This window comes from Gopherus evgoodei, chromosome 8 (assembly GCF_007399415.2).
Source record: "Gopherus evgoodei ecotype Sinaloan lineage chromosome 8, rGopEvg1_v1.p, whole genome shotgun sequence".
Lineage (NCBI taxonomy): Eukaryota > Metazoa > Chordata > Testudines > Testudinidae > Gopherus > Gopherus evgoodei.
This window is the reverse complement of record NC_044329.1, coordinates 76,647,681-76,663,205: the sequence shown is the minus strand read 5'-3', so window position 1 is coordinate 76,663,205 and position 15,525 is coordinate 76,647,681. Positions and strand designations below refer to the sequence as shown.

The 15,525-nt window shown below is 37.3% G+C and overlaps 1 protein-coding gene across 5 annotated transcripts in view; it reads left to right on the top strand.

The window, feature by feature from the left end:
• The window catches only part of PTBP2 (polypyrimidine tract binding protein 2), an 80,681-nt gene extending 65,603 nt beyond the window's left edge, over nucleotides 1–15,078 (top strand). For 2 of the 5 annotated variants that reach the window (XM_030571645.1, XM_030571643.1), the window contains 6 exons: nucleotides 11,196–11,335; nucleotides 12,793–12,826; nucleotides 13,246–13,338; nucleotides 14,018–14,234; nucleotides 14,335–14,412; nucleotides 14,573–15,078. In XM_030571645.1, coding sequence (XP_030427505.1) covers nucleotides 11,196–11,335; nucleotides 12,793–12,826; nucleotides 13,246–13,338; nucleotides 14,018–14,234; nucleotides 14,335–14,412; nucleotides 14,573–14,705 — 695 coding nt within the window. In that variant the 3' untranslated portion in view covers nucleotides 14,706–15,078. Of the gene's footprint in view, nucleotides 1–11,180; nucleotides 11,336–12,792; nucleotides 12,827–13,245; nucleotides 13,339–14,017; nucleotides 14,235–14,334; nucleotides 14,413–14,572 lie in introns of all 5 variants that reach the window. The other 3 variants (XM_030571644.1, XM_030571641.1, XM_030571640.1) reach the window with 3 other exon arrangements.
• Nucleotides 15,079–15,525: the final 447 nt, after the last annotated feature.

Here is a 15,525-nt window from a genome sequence, read left to right as displayed (position 1 = left end):
ACTAGGACATTGACAAGCTCTTTTTTATTTGGGAATGTGTTTTTATATTGTTTGCATTACACTAATGCCTAGAGGACTGAGATTGAGTATCCACTGTGCTAGGTATAATACAAATACATATTAAGACATAATCCTTGTCCCAAACAGGTAAATCTATAAGTATGCAAGGCAGACCAAACTCATGGGAAACTGAAACAGAGTTATTGAGTTTGCAGAAGGTCACTAAGGAAGTCCGTGGAAAGTCTGGGACCTGAACCCAGAACTTCTGAGTCCTAGTCTAGTATGTTAACACAAGCCAAGCGCTACTTTTATGTTTTTTAGCCTAATGTAAACAGTTTCTTCTCTATTTTATAAGGTTTTAATTTGTTTAATGATTCTAAGCTCTCTGATAAAAATGTTACAGTTTACAAATATGCTCACGATATAACATATATGTACACTTAAAAAAACATTGATGTGCTGGGCCAAGGTATACTTTAGCAAAAAGAGCTGATAAGATTGCATCTCTAACAGCAAAAAACAAAAACAGCCCTCATTCCCCAAAATGTGTTAGCTGTAATCTAGAAAGATTAAATACAGCTATTGACCAAATTCATGAATGCAGGGTCACTGTGTTGAAATAATTTAAGATTCGCTCCATATCATGTATACTATTCTGTTGATTAATTACCAGTGCATCATTCTACAAATTGATCATGGTTTTTATCAAAATATTTTTACCTGATAATTCAGAATAGCCAGCTGTAAATAGCTACAGAATAAGGATCACTTTTTTTCTGTGGATGTGTAATTTCTCTGAACCTTCTAACAGATGAAGTCTCTGTGCTATATAATCACTTAGAAACCTGACATCCAAAAAGACAATCCTGGCCCTGACAGATGATTATTCATTCATATACTGCATTCTCTGCTGTGAAAGAACAAGGTGATCAGAAGTCCTTGAGATTGTAAAATGGATGTCTTTTTAATGAGCCTTTTATATTTTGAAAGAAGGAAAACTCATTAATGGACAGAAAGGAGTGATTTCAGGTGAATTGTCAAAAGCAATAGTTCCTTTGGAGTGGCATAATATGAAAAAAAAACACATAGGGAAAATCCTCTATATAGGGAAGATCACTAGCTGTGTTTTGATATGTAAGCAGTTATATCTGATCAATATCAGTATAATCTATATTCCAAGATACAAACTGGAGTTAAGGCTTATTGTATATATCAGGGGTCAGCAACCTTTCAGGAGTGGTGTGCTGAGTCTTCATTTATTCACTCTAATTTAAGGTTCTGTGTGCCAGTAATACATTTTAACATTTTTAGAAGGTCTCTTTCTATAAGTCTGTAATAGATAACTAAACTATTGTTGTATGTAAAGTAAATAAGGTTTTAAAAATGTTTAAGAAGCTTCATTTAAAATTAAATTAAAATGCAGAGCTCCCCCCCGGACCGGTGGCCAGGACCCGGGCAGTGTGAGTGCCATAAGTTGTCTACCTGTGATATATAGTAATGTAAGAGTAAAGTATTATAATGATGTTATTATTATCCTCCATATAGGTATTACAAACTCTGGATATTCAGTTAAGGTTAAAATTAAAAGAAATTCAGACACACTGTAAAGGCATCCAGGCAACCTTAACTCCACCCTGTAATGATGTTGTGCAATAACCATACTGTTATAACTAATGCATAATAGCATTTGTGGTCTCAGGTTAGTTAAACTTATTTTTAAAGACATTATATATTTTGTTACTAGTATCGCTACAGGGCAAAGTTCCCTAACTGATTTTCATACTTTAACTTTTTGGGATTTCTTTTAAGGGTAACCTTAACTGTAAATATCCTGGGTTTGTAATGCTTGTTTGGGGGCTAATCTGAACATCCCAGTAATGTGTTTTCAACCATTGAATTACTGATATGTACTCTCAACTTTCACTCCAGCTTAACATAGTTCTGATTTGGGAATTTCCTTTTTATTTAATTTAAATGTTCAGGTATGAACACTAAACAAGAATGCCAAAGAGAATGTTACAATGTGATATTTCTAATGATTTGAAGATGTATATTATAAACCTTCACTTTATTCCAACTTTTAGGACCATTGTCCCCTAACACCTATATTTCCCTTCCTTAGTCACACACCACTTCCTCCTCACTGTTGTCCTTCACATATCTCTGTTCACATCCACCCTGAGTTCCCCTTCCTAACCTTCCTGTCAAGTCAATATGGTGCAGAGAGTAGTTATTGAAAATAATTTTCATTTTTGCTGTCATTCTGCATAACTTGGGTACTTCAACAAGGACTAAAGAATAATGTTCTGCGGATAATTCCACAAAGAAGGGGCTGGATAGGGTGTCATCGTATTCCGCAAAGGCAGTTTGGCTTCATGTACATTGTTCCCAATAGGAGTTGGTGGCCATTTTGAAAGAGGGAACTGTTCGCCTCATTCCATTGAGAAAAATAGTAGATAGTAACCATTTTTAAAGAGAGCATTTTTGTGTAATTATCGGTCGTAGATTAGCAGTACCCTCAACCCCCCTCCCCTCAATTAATCCTAAAAAAAAGTTTTATGATATAGCCAATTTCAATGAGTTTTACATTGAAGGATCTACCGTATTTTGTTGTTGAGATCATTGGGGACTTCAAGAAAAACCTATTAGAGCGCTAAATTTCTTAAAGATTCCATTATTTTAAATTTTAATGCAAATTAATTGATTTACTTGTAAATTCTCTTAAGTCCTTCTGTATTTAAAGAGTGAGTGCTGTGATGGCGGTGCCTGCTGGTGGAGGCAGCACATGGAGCTAGGAGCTGAGGGAGAGGAGCTCCTGTCACCTATTCATGGAGCCCCTCCCCCAGTAAGCACCTCCTCGCACACCAGTCCCCAGCCCTGAGTCCCTCCAAACCCAATCTTCTGCTGCTGGGGGCAAGGGGGCCTGAGACTGCCCCAGCAGCTGCTGCTGCGACTGGCCCATGGGCTGCCTGAGCTGCTCAGGCAGCTCCCAGGCCAACCACAGGGGCCACGGAAAGTTGCGGCATCCGTGACCTGCATGACAAACATGGAGCCTTACTGATGAGACTGCTAAAAATGATTTGATTGTTGTTGCTTAGTTTATTTGAAAAAGCTGTCCAGTAGGGTTTTCACTGACAACTGCTTACCTACCCTGGCCAGATTTGAACCAGGGGCAATAGGGTGCATTTGTATTCCATTATCAATCCCCCACATCATCCAGATTCTAAATACTAAATATTTATTTCCCTTTCTTCTCTAGACTGTGGCCTGGAGAGGGATAGCTCAGTGGTTTGAGCATTGGCCTGCTAAACCCAGGGTTGTGAGTTCAATCCTTGAGGGGGCCATTTGGGGATTTAGTTGGGGATTGGCCCTGCTTTGAGCAGGGGGTTGGACTAGATCAGTGCTACTCAAAGTGGTGGTCCATGGACCCATGTCGGGCTGTGAGTCATCGGCAGCCAGTCCGCAGCGAGTTTCCTAGAATGTAAGTACCAGAAGGGTCATGCTTGGCAAAAAAAAAAAAAAAGGGAGGAAGGGGAGAAAAATAACAATTTAAATAATGCGGACTGAATGGGGCCAGTGGCTGGTATCCCAGACTGGCAGCAAGCTGAGCGGGGCTGGCAGCTAGGACCCAGGCTGGCAGTAGGCTGAGCAGAGCTGGCAACTGGGACCCCAGTTGGCAGGAACCAACGGATGGAACCTCTTAGCCCGCTGCCAGCCGGGGTCCCAGCCACCAGCCCCGCCCAGCCCTCTGCCAGCTGAGTGAATGCAGCCCCAAGCCGGCAGCAGGTTCAGTGGCGGCCAGGACCTGCAGCCTGCCATTAAAAAAAAAAATCAGCTCGCCTGCCACCTTATGGTACCAGTTCCTGGCACATTGGAAAAAAATTGCCAGTCCGCCACATCAGATAGTTTTAGAAGCACTGAACTAGATGACCTGAGGTCTCTTCCCACCCTGTTATTCTATGATTCTTGTGCCAGTTTTACCCAGTAAAAGCAAAAATAAGGTGTTACTTTTATCGATTGGTCTAAATCATTAATAGGTGCAAATTTCAAGCATATCATTCTTTGTTTATAAAGATCATTAAAAGAGAGTCACCTTTTTAGAAAAAAACTTGTTTTTATTTGGAGTGTTCTCCTATAGATTTATTCATTTATCCTACTCCCTGTTTGAGTTGTAATTCTATTTTATTCCCGAGAAACCTAGATCTTTTTAAATTGAAAAAAAGAATTAATCATTGAGAGGCTATGATGTGCTATGCATGTCCCCTGAGACACATGCTTTAATTGTTTCCATCTGAGGGGTTCTAAACTTTGTAATATAAGCTTTGCTTGTCAGCTCTTGAAGGTGCATATGTGAGGACACACGACTTAAGAATGTGAACCTTTAGAGCAGAGGTTCTCAGGACAAATTTTTTTGGTGGCTTCAGAGTGCGGCCACCAACTCTTGCTGATGGCCACTCAGACAATTTTTCCTAAAATGCTTTAGAAAAACAAATAAATATGCACATATACATGTCCAAATCAGTGTAATTTATTCATTGCTAGCTAGTTAAGTCTGTTGTGAAAAGCCATATTAACAAACATACAAGTATCACTTTTCACAGCAGCCTTACTTAGCCCTGTCAAGCCTGGGGAGAAATTAAACTCTGGACTGGGGGTGAGGGGAATGAGGGAGAATTGATGGGGGCAGGAGAAGTAGCAGGGGGCTGGAGCCTGTAGCCCCGCACCCAGAGCTCAGTGGCTGGTGGATGGAGCCTAAAGCCCTGCAGCCAGAGCCTGCTGTCCCAGTACCCCAGGGCTGAAGCCAATGCCTGAGCCATGCAACCCCTGGGAAGGTGGGGAATTCACCTACTGCCTGCTCCTCCAGTGTTGTGCCCCAGCAGTCTTCAGAGGGTGGAGCAGGGCCCTGCTGGCAGCCCCAGCAACCAACACCAAGGCATTCTGGAGCAACAGGGAGGAGCAGAGGCTGCTATTTTGTCCCCCATCCCATTACAGCCCAGGAGGCTGTGGCTGCAAGAAAAGCCCCTGGTGGCTGCATGTGGCCCCAGTGGACACATTTGAGAAACGGTGCTTTAGAGGATACAGCCTTTGGAGAACTTCCACTTCAGGTCCTGGTAAGCTGTGCTTTTGTATTCTGCTTTACTATGCTAATTGTTAAGAACATTATAAAAATGCAGTCTTCTGTTGTTTTCAATATAGTAGTGGTACATAGAAGCCCCAGTCAGGATTAAACCTGTATATTTAAGGTTGGTTAAAGCTTTGTGGAAATACAGAAACATTTCTAATTAGAATCATGGTTATATATCTGTTCAAAGAGGGAAAAAGGCTCTTAAGTAGTGGTGAGGGATTTTACTTAGTAAGAATATATAGATGAATATTGGTAGTTTCAATTTGCTTCTGTTTATTCTTCCATTGAAGGTACTGATATTTTAAGTATTACCTCAGCAACAAATTGATAACACAACACAGCATTTTGACATGAAGCGATTGATATGCAGTAATAGGTGATACAAAACTAGAAAAGATAAATGCAGCTACATATTATTGTATATGTTATAAATTGCATACATGGGTGTATAGGAATATGTTTTGGTATGTGTTAAAGAGTTTCCAGCATAAATTAGGAATGGCTGCCTTGTGCAAATGACAAATCTATAAGGTGAGTTATGAAGTTCATCCCAGAAGAAAGACGTTGTGTCGTCTGCACAGGGGTACAAAAATAATATTTTAAGACTGTTTTAAAAAATATTATTGGGACTTTTTTTTATCCCTTTACCTGTAAAATATCAGTTACTACGTTTCTAGCTGTAGAGGGCTCAGAGGGAGCTATTAAAAAACCTCTAAAAATGGCTTGAAATAGCTTTTCCATGCTTAAAAATGTTACTTCTAGTCCTCAAAGGTCCTGAAATAGTAAGTGTTAAGTCTGATTGGGAAGCTCTGCTTCCCAGTGGTACAAAGCTGCTGTTTCTCGCTCCTCCAGTGATTCTTTAGTGTCATGGTATTTTCATAGATAAAAATGGCCTACGTTTAAACTGTGCTAGGCTTCACGTGGAAAAAGTTGTGCAGTGGGCACATGGTATTGTGCCCCTTTGTCTTGTGCATCTTTCCTGAATTTTTACTATGCAGCTAATGTATGCATATGTGACCTTCTTTAACTATACTTTTTGAGCTTACCGAAAACAGACACGAAAAATGGGTATGTACAATATAAATATCTATTTCTGCATATTTTTTTGTCTGGATTAAATTTTTTCAAAATGTTTCCTAGGGAACAAGTTTTATACATTGCTCTATTTCCTCTTATTTACATCACAAAAATCTGAAATACTAATATAATTCAGAAGTATACTTAAATCAACTACTGCTATATAGTTAGCAAGGAAAGTAAATGTATCATTTTTATGGCTGTCACAAAAATGTTCTGGCTCTCAGAATACAGGGAGTGGGTAAAAACATTTAGAAACAAATTACATATTTGAAGCCCCTAGTTCTCCTCCCTATCAGCCCCTCCACTCCTTGGAACTATATTACAAATATCAAATTTTATGACCAACTTACTTCAGTCTTGAATTAGTTGTACAATAGAATGCACATTTAAATTGCCCAATAGGATAAATGTATTTTGTTCTCTAAATGTTGATGTGCATCTGTTGTTGTTTGCCAATTATGAAGTAAGGGATTGGAGAGGGAATGTCTCAGAGGAGACCAGGATAGTGTAAAAACGTGTGTAATTTGCAGAAAAGACCAAATTAGTCATTTCTTCCTTGTAAAACATGTAAATAATGAACACAGGTGAAAGCTGCTTTGAGAAATTTAACTCATGCATCTATCACTGGCCCCAGATTATACTAGAGGAATTACCATACTTAGTTTTTGATTAACAGATGGTCTCTCCTAACACTTCATCCAACTTATACAACAACTGATCTTAACAATCAGTCTTTTCAACATTAAAAACATAACATTTTATTGTATTTAAACTTTTTTCTGAAATAATATTTATTTAAAAATTGGCTGTGAGTACTTTTTAAAAAAAAAATACAGTTTTGATACTGTTTTTGAGGGGACAGCATTATGGGATTCAGTGTGACTTCCAGAAGACATTTTCTCATCTTGCAAGCAAAGATGTTTTTTTCTGTCTACTCTACAAACTTTTTTATGAAAGTTATGTTCTTTCTGGTTTGTAGCTTTGAGGGATGAGGGGTTCATATTATCTTCTTCCATGGGATATGTGAAAAATCGGAAGTATTGAATAGTGTTCAATATTTTGGATATATTTTCATTTTTTCGCTTATCTCAGCCTCTTTAATGGCTGGTTCTGTTGCTCTAATACAGTGCCTAATATCTGTGCATTTCTTCTGTGATACAACAGCAGAACATAGCTAGTTAAGGGGAAATCAGTTAATTGCAGAATGCCTCTCTGCCCTTTACTATTTGAAACATTCAGGGCACAACTTTAATGATGACCTTTTGGAAAACTTCGGCACATCATTTTTACATCTAACGTACTTTTCTCTTATTTATTGGTACATTTGTATATAGCAGTATAAATTTGCATGGCCGTCAACTGTGGAAAAGAAAGTGAAAAGTGGATTTTGAGGAATATAGGAATTGCCATGCAGAACTACCAGTGGTCTATCTAATCCTGTATACTTTCTCTGACAGCAACCAGTACTATATTTCAATGCAAGATGATAGACAACCCTCATTATGGACAATTATACAATATTATGTTGGGGGTGGGTCCTAAACCCCAGATAGTTAGTGGTTGGCTTATATCCTGAAGCTTGATTGTCCATGTACATGTACTTAGCCTCTCTAATATAACTGGATGTTCTTGTTATCCATAAAAATGTCTAATCCCTTGTTGAATCCCACTAAACTCTATGCATTGTGCTAAAAAATAAAGCATTCTTATTGTCTTTAAATGTGTTGCCCTTTAATTTTATTAGATACCTCCTTCCCCTTTTTCTTGAGTTACAAGAGGGACTAAATAGGATTGCCTAGTTAACCTCAGTGGCATTCGTTATTTTTTATACCTGTGTTATGACACTATAGAGCAGTGTTTCCCAAACTTGGGATGCCGCTTGTTTAGGGAAAGGCCCTGGTGGGCTGGGCTGATTTGTGTACCTGCCGCATCCACAGGTTCAGCCAATCATGGCTCCCACTGGCCGTAGTTCGCTGCTCCAGGCCAATGGGGGCTGCAGGAAGCCACAGCCAGCACATCCCTCGGCCCACCCTGCTTCCAGCAGTTCCCATTGGCCTGGAGCAATGAACCGCTGCCAGTGGGAGCTGCAATCGGCTTGACCTGTGGTCGCGGCAGGTAAACAAACCAGCCCAGCAGCCCGCCAGGAGCTTTCACTACACAAGCAGTGTCCGAAGTTTGGGAAACACTGCTATAGACTAATATCTTTTAAAACTCTTCTATTTTGAAAATCCTTTCACATCATTAATTTTAATTGCCCTTCTTTCAACTCTTCTGTATCTGTTTTTGACATGGAATTACCAGAACTGAACATGTTTTCGAAGGGAGAATATAACTTTGATTTATAAAAGCAGCAAAGAATCCTGTGGCACCTTATAGACTAACAGACGTTTTGGAGCATGAGCTTTCGTGGGTGAATACCCACTTTGTCGGATGCATGTAGTGGAAATTTCCAGGGGCAGGTGTATATATATGCAGGCAAGAATCAGTCTAGAGATAATGAGGTTAGTTCAATCAGGGAGGATGAAGCCCTGTTCTAGCAGTTGAGGTGTGAAAACCAAGGGAGGAGAAATTGGTTTTCACACCTCAACTGCTAGAACAGGGCTTCATCCTCCCTGGTTGAACTAACCTTGTTATCTCTAGCTTGCTTCTTGCTTGCATATATATACCTGCCCCTGGAAATTTCCACTACATGCATCCGATGAAGTGGGTATTCACGCATGAAAGCTCTTGCTCCAAAATGTCTGTTAGTCTGTAAGGTGCCACAGGATTCTTTGCTGCTTTTACAGATCCAGACTAACACGGCTACCCCTCTGATACTTTGATTTATGTAATGCCATAAAATATTTTCAGAATTAATGTCTATCCCTAACATTGTTTTTGTTGTGGTTTTTTTTTTACCATTACTACATAACAGTTACTGGCTATCCCACTCAGTCACAATAAATTAATATTACATAATTAGCTAGTCCTTTTGTCCAGAACAATAAAATCTCAATGTGTTAATTATTTATCTCTCATGAATTCCCCTGGTAAAAGAAACATAATTAATGAGGTGGAGCACGGAAATTTTACTTACTTTATGTGAAAGAAACTTTGTAACCACACTTATTTTACACCTCTCCATTTTTCTTCCTGCTGCAATAACTATTTTTAGTAGTGTTGGGAATATTTTATTTTATTATTGACGAGTACGGTCACAATTAGCTTCTCAGTATTTACTCACTATCTGAGACAGGAGAATTCTTCTGCCTTTCCCTTATTTTTATTTTTAAACAAAATTAACTCCTCAGGGAAAGAAGGGAGAAAACTCAGTTCTCATCTGCAAACTAAAGATTTCTATTTAGATGGGTTAGTGGGCCCAACTGGTCAAGGTTACATGGTCATGAGTTAAATATTCATTTATCATCATCATCCTCCAGGCATCAGAAGACCACAGAGTGAAATCTGCAAGGCCTAGTGCAGTAGTAGAAAATAGCATACAATAGAATAAAGTAATAAATAATTCAAACAATTATGATTTTTGTGCTAGTCTTATCATTTTATTTGTTGGAGACTAAATAAAATGTACAAATATATCTAATTTAACTGTAAAAGGTAGTGCAGGCATAGCACAGGGGCACAATTTCGCAGGATGGTGAGGAAGAGGTGTATCCTAGGGGGGCAGTATGCTCACTAAATACCCAAGGGATTCTACTGGGAAAACCCATCATAAATTAATATTGTCCCTGCACAATGCCTTAGCCTTTTTGGAGGGGAGGAGCTGAAGTGTAGGTGGCCATTGGCAGCTGAGTTCCTGGATTAACTTTGTTAGGAGGCAGAGAGACTAGGGAGGATTACCACTATGGAGCCATGTCTCTGGACTGAATATTCCTATGTCTTCATGGCTAGAACTTTTTTTCCCCCACTGAGCCTATTACTATGGGTAATACGTAGGCTACTCGATTTGCCTTGCTCTGCAAGGTTGTAACCTAGCCTAAAGCATCAAGTTGAAGTGAAGAAAGTAACTAATACCAAAGCGTAATATAAAGGAAATATAATGGTGAAGATAACTTGCATTAATATTTAGTTTCACTGACTTGACTGGTATATTCCAGCAACAAGATTAATTAAGGTCCATCTAGCCCAGTATCCTGTCTTCCAACAGTGGTCAATGCCAGGTGCCTCAGAGGGAACGAACAGAACAGGTAATCATCAAGTGATCCATTCTCTGTCGCTTATTCCAAGCCTCTGGCAAGCAGAGGCTAGGGACACCATCGCTGCCCATCCTGCCTAATAACTATTGATGGACCTATCCTCCATGAATTTATCTAGGTTTTTTTGAACTCTGTTATAGTCTTGGCCTTCACAACATACTCTGGCAAAGAGTACCACAGGTTGGCTGTGCGTTTTGTGAAGAAATACTTCCTTTGTTTGTTTTAAACCTGCTGCCTTCTAATTTCATTTGATGACCTCTTGTTCTTGTGTTATGAGGAGTAAATAACACTTCCTTATTTACTTTCTCCACACCAGTCATGATTTTATAGACCTCAGTCATATCTCCCTTTAGTCGTCTCTTTTCCAAGCTGAAAAGTCCCAGTCTTATTAATCTCTCCTCATATGAAAGTGATTATATACCCTAATCATTTTTGCCCTTTTCTGAACTTTTTCTAAACCTGTAGATATTATTAGGGAGGATTTTTGCTGTAATCTAAGAAAAAAAGAGCAATATGTGTGCTTCACAAGAACTACATTTGATTGAAAACAAAATGGTCTTTAGAGAAGTGAAGTAGCGTATAAAGTGCTTTGAAGCAAGAAAATAGCGAGAACTTTGGTTTTTCTCCTTATATTTATTACTGATCCATTTCACTAAGCATTGGAAAATACGAATTGTGGAAGGAATTTTTTTATAGTGTAAATATAGTATTTGAACTTCTAATTTAGATATTTTTAAATGACTTGTTTGTATTTCGTAAAATATGCTTTATTTTAAAATTAGGGCTTCCTGTTGCAGCTGTTCCAGGAGCGCTGAGTCCTTTGGCTATTCCGAATGCTGCTGCTGCTGCAGCTGCTGCTGCTGCTGGCCGAGTGGGTATGCCTGGAGTTTCAGCTGGTGGCAATACAGTCCTCCTGGTTAGCAATTTAAATGAAGAGGTCAGTGAAACTATTAACTCTTCTTTTCCTTTATTTTTTAATCACACTTCATTTGTAAATGTTTTTCATTTTTTTGCACTTGCCTCTATTTTCACTTGCATACTTTATGATCAAAGTATTTTTTCTCGTTTTTTGTATGTCTAAATTAATTTGGAAACTATAAACTTTATATTTTTTCTATTATAATTTTGTTTTCCTAGGTAGCTAACAACTTAAAATAGCCTTTGATATTTGGCTGCCTATTTTTCCTAAGAAAAATATGGTAAATACTGCATGTTTGGCTTTCGATTTGTAACTTAAATATTTTCACAAAAACAGCAAATGTATTCTAATTTGTAGATTATATTTTATGTAAAGTAGAATTGTGTTTTTCTTTTCTAATTATTTGTTGCTTCATTTCATGCTTACATGTCACTGCATTTTTAAAATCTTAATTTATATGAACTGCTCTAACACGTTTTTCTTTGAAGGTTCTCCCAAAGATCTTGACGAGGCACTCTTCCAGTCTCTCTTAGTAATTTTTTCTTTGCAGTTATTATTCATTTGTCTCCAAAAATATTTTTCACCTTAATACTGTTATCTTTCTTGCTAACTCTAAAATCTAAGGGGTTTTATTTAGTTTGCATTTTTACTGTTTTGTACAATTTTTTTTAATTGATGTGAAAGCTGGTATGAAATGTGGGAAGTTTGATGTATCAGTTTGTCTAGTTGGAATACTTGTTTCATTTTTAACTGGCCTCTGTTAATATGATTCATTAAGCTTATTTATCATTTTGTTACTATTTTCTCATTCACAGTCTTGCATGTTAAAATGTTTGGATCAGAGTGCCATTTTGAAAGATTTTTGCCTGCATTTCATACCCAGCCATGCTTATGCACTTAAAGTTCAAAGTTTAAAATTTCTATTGCATGCTTTTTTTTCATGTTGAGATGAAATGCTGTAATTTATTCTTTGATATGGATGTACTTTACCCATATTTGTCTTGGGTGACTACATTTTACTCAGTTTTTTTCTTGTACAGTACATAAACCAACCATTTTCTGACCAAATTCCTGCATTTCCTATGTACTGACCTATATTTTATTTTTTTTTGTTCCCCACTTCTTTTTCTTCTTCATTGCTGTTTCCCTTCCCCATTTCATCCTTCTCCTTTTGTGTTCACCTTCCCTTTCCTTGTCTTTCCTCAAATTCCCATGCCCTCCCTTGTCTTATCCTTTATTTTCCTTATCCTTGTCTACGTTCCCTGTCTCCATTCCCTGTGTTCATGCTTCTGTGCTTGAACAAAATGTGTTCCTCGGACCAACTTGCCCCAATTAACCGCCTTGAACCATGATCCATGACCACCTCACCATTCTGCGGGAACCACCCTTCGTTATGGATGATCTGTTCATCTCCGCTCTTCCTCGACTCTTCTCTCTTCTTGTCTTATGCTGCTTGCTCTTCTCTCCTTCTAAAGATGGTTACGCCCCAAAGTCTGTTTACCCTCTTCGGTATGTTATTGTTAGCACTATACTTTTATTATTGATTTAATTTTTGTTTCACCTTAATTCTTATTTGTAGCTAGCACTTTTGGCTTAAAGTTGAATAGTAAATCTTTTGCTATTTTTCTTTTGCTGTTTAAAAACTCTCCATAGACACAAGATTTTCTTTTAATGCATGCTAATATATTTTGCATGGTCTTTAATTTAATATCATTCACATAGCTTTTGAGGGTTTATCAAAAATTTATTCTTTTCAAAATTCACTATTCAAAATCTTGATCTTCTTTATTCATTTGTGTGAATGTTGAGTTTGAGTGGGTGATCTTGTTGATGTCTGAATGTTTCATTGATATGTCAAGATGTGCTGTTTAGTTAATTAGACTTAAAATTAATTTTTCTTTTGGATTACCTCTCTGACTCCAAAAAAGGTGTTTATGGGGATGTGCAGCGTGTGAAGATTTTATACAATAAGAAAGACAGTGCTCTAATACAGATGGCAGATGGGAACCAGTCACAGCTGGGTAAGATTAGATTCATTTATGCCTCATTTAAATCTGTAAATTTAAGTATTTGAAATCATGTTGTGGAAATTCAAATGAACATGTTCATATTTGTCAGTCTACTGTTATTCTAGTTTTTCTCAGATCCCAGACTGTCCATGAGACATGAAAACTTATTAATCAACCCATTTTGTATTCTAAAAAGAATGTGTGTATGTGCTGCTGTATGTGAACAGAATAATAGTGGTGTTGGAGGAGAAAGAGGTGTTAATTTATTTTTTGAACTAAACATTTGCTCCAAATTCTAATTTAACCCTATGGACATCAATTTGCTACTACACTGGCCATATCAGCACAATAGCACACACAAAAATACCACAATTAAATCAGAAAAAAAGTTTGATCATAATACTATGTAGTGGTGTATATGTTGGTTAGTGTCATGGTGTGCTTTTTCACCTGGAATAAATTATTTGGACCATTCAAATAACAGAATAAAATAGGATTGTGTTTGCATGTTTGTTTTACTGAATACATGACTAAATATAGCAGTGCAGTTTTGAAAAATTTACAAACTAACTTTGAAATGGAATTATTTTTCGCAATGTTGGCTAAAATCAGTGATTTAATGAGAAAGTATATGCCATCCTTGCAATGTTTTGAAATGTAGTATTGAATTTAATAAACTTGTCTTTTTCAGCCATGAGTCATCTTAATGGACAAAAAATGTATGGAAAGATTATTCGAGTTACCCTTTCCAAGCATCAGACAGTACAGCTACCTCGAGAAGGACTTGATGACCAAGGGCTCACTAAAGATTTTGGTAATTCACCCTTGCATCGCTTCAAGAAACCTGGCTCAAAAAATTTTCAGAATATATTCCCTCCATCTGCAACACTTCATTTGTCCAATATTCCGTAAGTATTGTATGACAGTACGCCTGCGGAATTCACAAGCCATAAAATACTAGATCCACTAATAATTAATTCTTATGTTTTTTGTATTTTGTTTTTCTAGACCATCAGTGGCAGAAGATGATCTGCGCACACTGTTTGCTAACACTGGAGGCACTGTGAAAGCATTTAAATTTTTTCAGTAAGCAAGTTTTCCTTGAATCCTTATGTTTTTAACAAAAGATTGACTTCATATGTTTTAACAGAATGTCTTGAAAAAATACTCTTCTGTAGAGAAAAGAGAAGTTTTTAGGCCCTTATTTAGTATTGGTTGAGTTCCTAATGTTGTTGTTTTGTTTCAGAAGAGATCACAAGATGGCACTTCTTCAGATGTTAACAGTGGAAGAAGCTATTCAGGCTTTGATTGATCTGCATAATTACAATCTTGGAGAAAATCACCATCTGAGAGTTTCTTTCTCCAAATCAACAATTTAAAATGGGAGATAAAAAATGAAGGTGTATCGCATTGTTCAGTGTTGTCACCTATTGACTGTTCAGGAGAGTGGGGACCAGAGTTTGACTTCTGTCTTTCATGCTGTTATCATTCCTTGGTTGTTTTAAAAAAAAAAAAAAAAGAACGTTCATAAGAAAATAAAAGCAGTGATATTTAACTGTTGGTTTTTCATCTGTTGTTTAGGGAAACATCATTTTGTTTAAAAGGGTTTCAAGTTAAGCCCACAATTTTTCAAGTTAGTTGACATATGTGCCTTAAAAAGGAAAACTAGTGTTGCTAGTAAAATGAATTTGGTTGGCTGGGGCACAGTGTTATATGAGAATTAAAATGTATTTAGGCAGGGGTGTGTAAAAAGGTTAAGGTTTTTGTTTCTCCTGCTTGGAATTATTTTATTACTTATTGGGTTGTCACGTACCTTTCTTTTTAATCAGATAAGATACATTACTTTGAAAGATTAAAACACAACATATTTTATTTCTGCTACTTTAACTTTTTTTGTAAATGGCCTTCTATATTTCATGATTCTGGTCTAGATTCAGTTATGAATGTAGGCATTAGAGAAAATTAACAAGGTACAGAATATTAATTTCTTAAAGGAGAAAAAAGTGATTTCTGTGTTTTTGAGCCTCATGTGGAAAGCATTGTGGGTAGAATCTTAACCTTTTTGTACACACTCTTGTGGGACGTATCATATAAATGTCAGCACTAAGTAATGTCTTGTTTGTGGTTGAATATTTTTTGTAGATGTTTTTGAAGTTGACATGACTTATGTGCATTTAAATATATATTGCCATCTTTAGT